Source organism: Eurypyga helias, unplaced genomic scaffold (genome assembly GCF_000690775.1).
Source record: "Eurypyga helias isolate BGI_N326 unplaced genomic scaffold, ASM69077v1 scaffold1138, whole genome shotgun sequence".
In the NCBI taxonomy this organism is placed as follows: Eukaryota; Metazoa; Chordata; class Aves; order Eurypygiformes; family Eurypygidae; genus Eurypyga; species Eurypyga helias.
In genome coordinates, this window is record NW_010267319.1 from 8296 (window position 1) to 15308 (window position 7013).

At 38.6% G+C, this 7013-nt stretch overlaps 1 protein-coding gene across 1 annotated transcript in view; it reads right to left on the bottom strand.

Moving 5' to 3' along the window:
- Positions 1-490: 490 nt before the first annotated feature.
- Positions 491-7013, bottom strand: part of CCSER2 (coiled-coil serine-rich protein 2) — a 51726-nt gene continuing 45203 nt past the window's right edge. Inside the window, exon 10 of the mRNA XM_010157354.1 lies at positions 491-754. Within this exon, the coding sequence (XP_010155656.1) occupies positions 660-754 (95 nt within the window). The 3' untranslated portion in view covers positions 491-659. The remainder of the gene's footprint in view (positions 755-7013) is intronic.

Below are 7013 nucleotides of genomic sequence, written 5' to 3' on the forward strand. Positions count from 1 at the left end.
CGGAATGCAAACCGGTATTCTGTGTTTGCACATTTTCCTCTCTCTGCACCGGTGGCTTTGGGATTTTAGTCTTCAAACAGGTGTTTTGAGGATCTGGAGATAATGGTGTGGATTTTTGACTGCTCATTTGCTTAGGTTTAACAAAGGACATAGTTGGTGGGCGAAGTTTAGAGACTTTCTGACTCTGTTTACCCTTTAGGTTATCCTGACCAGATGTTGGCTGTAGCTGAGTCAAACTACTTGATGGTTGAAGCTCACGTTCCTTGGAAGCAGCGGAATGATTTGCAGATCGTGCGAGAACGGCCATTGTAGGAGGCACTAAAGCATTCGGGGGCTTTGCAATTCTTAACGTCTTTGGCCGAGAAGCCTGATTTGTGAATGAGGGTTGACCTTTCATAGCTAATTCAGACTGCACCTCCCCAGCATCAGCTCGTGTAGAGGTCTGAAAACAGGAACGAGATCGTATTGTACCTTCTTTAGTACCAGCCACCTCTCCAGGGTCTTCAGTATTTCTGTTTTTCAATGATGCACTCTCATCTTTTATGTTTAACTGTATGCTCATTAAAGAGTTTACATCATCCAGGCTATTTGTGAGAGAGACATTTGCAGCATTTCGATTCTGATGATTGCTATTTTCATGCAGGCCATGTTTAGGATATTCACTGTGGGCCTCGATATGTGGCATTTTTACTAGTTTTCCCTGGGCGCGGTCTGTGGAACTGGGAAGGCTGCTGGAAGGCTGTAGTACTTGAGGCTGTTAAAGAGAAAAGGATACAATAGCATATTGGACAAAGAAAATGCCAGGTAACATTCTGAATCCAACGCAAGCTGACTGGATGCTGGATACGGACTGCATATCTGTTTTTTTTAAAATCAAAACTTTGACTTTGGTAGAACAGGATGGTTCATGGGACATGTACAAATGTGACTTGTAACTTAAGTGGAAAAAATTATATCAGCACTGAATTACACAACAACATAAAGACAAAAAAGAAACTGATTAGCTTAAAGAAACATGGCATGGTTGATGGTTTCACCAGTTCTGATTTGAGTGCTTAATAAACAAATGCAATGGTTATCAGACTGTATCCATCTTTTAATTTCTATTCAACTCCATACTCAACTACCCCAAACCTTTTATCAATGTTCTATACTCTACAAGCAGGAAAGGAGTTCAATGGATCACGTGAATTTACAGTGCATTTTCCTTGCCTTACTGAGGTCTGAGAATTTGATAGAGGTACATTGAAGCTGGGCTACTGACCAGGCCTTGAGTAACTGGTTTGTCTTGAATGGAATTCAAACGGGGTGATAAAAAATGTCTTCAAGAAAGCAGTAAAACAGAGTACATGTATATGATCTCTAGCATCACTACTACTACTACAACACTAACCGAGGGATGAAGATAACTTAATGAGGTTTTTAGGTTTTATGAGAAGATACAATCTGATCAGACATGTATCAGGCAAGAGAACTGCTGGTACCTCTTCTGGATCATTTCTATTTTTCTCTTTGCTCTTCCATGTAAAAAGACTTCAGAGATTAATGTGTGTGCTAGCTTCACAAACACCCTAGACTTCCAACTTGTACACAGATCTTGGAAGATTCATTTAAAATTCTGTAATTCACGGAAAACTCAAAAACTATTAAAACTTAAACTATAGTTTCAGCAAGTTTCAGGTTTGGATGATTTTTCTCGTTTTCTTTATAAAGGAACTGAACTACTACAAGGTAGCATTAACCTTAAACTGCTTGAAGCCTTACCAACTGATAGATTGCATGTCCATAGTTAACAGGCTTATATTTGTTTACTAATGAAGTACAGTCACTAAAAAGCAGCAATGTTTGTCTAAGCTTTGACTAAAAATGTCACTTCAGTCACTCTCTTGAATTACTCCTGGAATCAGGAGGAAGAAAGTAATGATAGCTCTGCATGCCAATGTCATGGCATGTTTCTAGGGCAGTAGCATGTCTCGTGATTCTTTAAGCTTTCCGTCTTTTCCCTGGTGCGATTACTACTGAAAACTGCATCCTCAAAAACTTCCCATCAGGAAAAAAAATTAATAATGGTAAAGAGAAATATCAAAAAGTTTCTCAATCTAATTTTGATTTACTAGCCATTTTTCCATTGAGAATATACTGGTTCTATCTGCAAGCAAAGGCAACATCTAAGCGGGACCAGCGACATCAGCAAGCGATAGACAGGTAAGTGCACAAGTGTTGAGCAGTCTGAATAGAACTGTCTTGTAAAGAACGGGAGCCAAATACACATTTTCCTCATTATCCTTTATAACCTAAAAAAGTCTTTGGAGCTTAACATCAAGAAGGTTAGCAATTCCAAGGCAGAAAACAGCTACATGCTCAGAATTATGAGGACACTAAAGCTATGGGATCATCTTTGCTAAGTTGTTTTAAATATGGTACTGTTTCTCATTTTGTACTTCTACTTAGTCGAAGTATGTTCAATTATCCTAAGTACAGATTGTAATCTCTTCAAATTGCTACAGGTATTACCACTCAAAATGACACTGAAACCAGAAAAACACTACTTTCAAAGTATGCAAGTAACCATTCACAAGGTATCTAACACTGAAAACTGCACTATCTCCATCCACAGCTTACATCTTTGCCTTACATACAAGTTTTAGTTTTACCAGGAAGTCTTAATAACTTATCGCCATGTCATGAGTCAAAAAAACAGCCAGCAGAAGGACTAGTACTTGGTGAATTTCATACAAAAAGGAAGGGGAATAGAAGAAAGAATAAACATTCCACCTTCAAGGCAGAGTATTTTATTTCATGGAAGTGTTAACCAAGTCTGTCATCTGCACTGCTTTAAGTGCACTTTTGATAATATTTTGGGGTGGGACAGACCATGACTTGATGTGCACTGTCATGCTAACCAGACTGTTTATTTTTGTCCCATAAAGAAAATCTTCAGGTGGACAGACACCTGCATTCCTTTGGGATGGTCCTAAAATGTAAAGTTGGACTCTAAAATATTTAGAGTACAAAGTAACTGAAGAAAATTAATTCTCCCCAAACTGAAAGCTCATTAGACAAAACGCTTTGTGCACATGCTCCTTTTTGCACAACGATGAAACAGACGTTTCTGTACTAGCAAGAGCTTCAAAGACTTGCATGTGTTGATGCACCCATCATAATGGCTTAATTACAGGCCCTACCACAGCAGCTTAAGAGATTTTCTCAAGTAAAAATGGCTGTTACATCATCCAGAGAAAAACACTAACATATCCATGAAAAGGATTACCATTACTACAGTTACTGAACCACAGGGATTGTACTAACTTGTGTTGGAAAACAAAGACAAAGATGTTATACTGATAAAGAAGTGGTCACAGTGACTAATTGTAAGAGCACTACTTCAAAATTCCCTTCAGTTTTGATTATTCTGTATCTCTAACCTCAATCCCCATCTTGATTCCCTACAGAATACCTCTGTTGAAGGAAGTACAGGCATGTTCTCCCTGCAGCGTTCTGAGGAGTGAGGGATGTGAGGCAATCAGAAATCCGAGAACTGCATGCACATCTCCAACAGACATGCATCATGCACAGGGCAAAAATAAAAACCACAACGGTGAATATGCGTGAGGAGGAGACGGGAAGAAATCTGAAGTTGTACTGTACCACGCTTTATCACAGAAGTAATGGACTAACTTCTCAACTCCTTGCCAATGGCATAATGGGAAAGCAGAGACAAGAAAAAGACAAGGACAATGATGTCAGAGGACCAAGACAAAACAATGAGCAATTGCCATGACCGAACTGCATCTTTTCACCATTTAAATTGCAATTACCATGTCCCCCATTGGTTTTAAATCCACCTTCCAGAAACAAAGGGAGCAATAATGTTTCAGTAACGCGACAGAAATAATATTCATAGCAAGACCTGCACAGAACACCTTTGCTTTTATAGCTTGAAGTCTTTTAACACAGTCAATCTCTTACCCTTCAAATACTGCTTAGAGCTGTAACTAGAATTTGTGTATGATTACAGCTGTATACAACAAAAATATTCACCTCCATGGTAGATATCCAACAGTGAACAATGTCTCAAGATACTCCCTATTACGTATTCTGACCATGTTGCCCGTACTGTTCAATAACTCAACTTCTTAGCAACCCGCTCATGAGCTTGAAGAGACTCTAAATTACCACAGTGTCATGTGGTTTGGTTTTTTTTTCCCCACTTTGCTGGGGCAAACACACAAACCGTGCTTTGTAAGTTTTTTGTCTTCTGATCAGTTCTGACATCCCTATCCCACTGCCTTGGCCCAGGATAAGCTCTTTCACAGGCCTTCCTTTGAAGGCTCAGCCTTACTGAACAGCTACATTGGAAAACTCTCATCTTCTACCTCTGGAAAGCCTCAAAATCTCAAACTGCAGATCTGTAGTATTTGCCAATACCTTCATTTTAGTTTGGGGTTGTTTTTTTTTTTTTCTCCTCCCTTTTATCTAGCTATATTATACCCATATTTCAACATTGGAAAATAGGATTCCACTGTAGGGAGTATGACAATAATGACACAAAACACCTCCCCTTTTTTTTAAGCCACCATTCACCACACCATGGGAGTAGTAAAATAATTTGTAATATGGCATAGCATTTTTTTCCTGCAGAGCCTGTACAAAAAACCCAACAAAGAAAACCACTATCTTTCTCAAAGATATATTACTTAGAGTAATTTTTAACTGTATCACAGCAGGCATTTCATCCATAAATACAGATATATGAGCAATGGACAAATATGACCACATGTAAAATTATGGTTTTTTTGCAAATACATACTCAGTTAGGTACAAGAGACCTTCCTCTTGTAGTCCAATCTGCAACTACCCAACTTGGGAGAAGGGAGTTTTTTGTAAAAGACTTATCTTATAGCTGAACACTCATCTCAGAGTAAAAATACGAAGGACAGTACTGTAATGATTCCAGGACATTTTTAATAATATCTTACTCTCTTCACATGAGTCATAGAACTTCCAAGATAATATTCTGAAGCAACTTTGTTGTGCTAACACTAACACTCTGTGCACCCTACAAAGAACCAGTCAATCAAGGTTTGGAAATATTTCATAGCTTTAAGCAATGCACCTGTGTTTAAAAAAAAAAAAGCCACGAAAAGCAAAGCCTGGACCTGATGCATAGTCAGTGCACATACAGCAGCTTTCTTGCTGGTAAAAAAATCCACCTGTGCCTCACCAGCTAGAAATGCCTACATCACCTCTATCTGTATTGTATGTAAGCAATTTTTGTATGTAAGCAAAGAGTCTACAGTAAGCAGAGATGGGAACAACTGCAACACTTGAGCAACAAAACTCTTCACCTGCATTTGTGTGGAGCAGCATTTGGGGCTAGAGGCCTAGAGAAAATGGCATATTCTTGTATTACAACAAGAGTTCATAACTGGTTCATTGACAACGTGTATTTTAAATACTGTGTTTCTAGAACTGCATCATTAAAGCTCCAGAATACAAAATGCAAAAGTTTTAATTTGAAGAAAGTTTGCTATATCAAATTATATCCTATAACCAAGAGAAAAATAACAGGACCATTATGTAAGAGCTGAGTTCATGACACACATAGGAGTTAGAGGAATAAAAACACAGTTTAGCTCATAAAATGGTGAAAATCAACATACAATTATGAAACTGTTTATCAAATACAAAATGCTGAATTGTTCCCAAGGCTGTTGAATCAACATGAAGGTAATAAGTGTTAAATTATGAAAAATTAATTCTCATTAAAAGTGCAAAACACATCCAACTCTAAAGCATGTTGAAGTGCAGCGACATGGTGAGTTCATAGGGCAAGATACTAGGTATGCTAACACTGTAACTGCTGCTAAGAGGGAAGATCTGTAAGCATATCATAGTATTGTAATATTACACAGCAGGACTGTATTACCTGTCCTGCACAGCAGCAGTAAAATTATATTACAGTACATGAACAACTGAATATGAACATCTTACGGATTTATACTTGTAATCTACACTGCTTGTGAGTAATCTACGTATCCATCAGCTAGCAATGTAGTGAAGAAGCCTGCAGTATTCACAAGCAGAGGTGGCGTTTTAGGTTCAGGATCCAGGAGGTAGATAAGAAATGCTTGAATTTCAAGATCTACATATAGAAAACAGCCAAATAAAAACCTGAGAGTACTACTTTGCCATCACCTTATTGCAAAAGAACACTAACATTGACTTTAAGGCTGTTTTCCTATTCTCAGTGATGCTACCCAGATCACCGCTTGCCTCAAAAGCCCACATTTGGCATTCTGTACTAGCTCAAAAATCCGCAGACCTAAAAGCATTGAACCAAGGAAAGAGATAATGTGGGGCAAGAAGGATGCTAGTGATAAATCCAGTAGTAGTTCTACTTTATAGCACTCCTCACACAGTAATGTCAATGATTTTGCAAGAGCATCAGTAAAAACATCCAAGAAACTCCCTAATTTATCCTGTAATTTCATACTCAGTATTTACTTTTTGACTAAACCTAAGATTTAAAGGAAAAGGCTACTTATAGGAAACATTTATTTTCCTGAGCAACAGGTCAATTAGCCAATGGCCAGCTTTCATCTACTTTACTGCCTTTTCTAGTAGTTCATAGTATTTCATATACAGATGTACACTAAAAAAATCCAATGCGCTGTAGTAACAAAGCTCACTATGTAAGAAGTGTAAGAAGCTGCTGCTGTTAGTGGAGTAACGTGGTGGGGGCTCAGGGAGCTGCTAAAAGATTACCAGAAGTTTTCTTCAGTTAAGCAGTCAGCCTGAACGACGTGACACCAGAGGCACTTACGGCAGCTCAGACACAACCCTCCCATTCTGACTCCCCAGTAAGTAAGCTCCAAAACCAGACTCCTCTATGCTCCTTGTGTCTAAACCTGATCATTTTAAACTCAGCCCCTTTGGTGACAGGACATCAAACAGCCAGGCTTTGCTACTGCTGGCCTCTACCCCGAAACAGAAGACACGATGATCAGCAG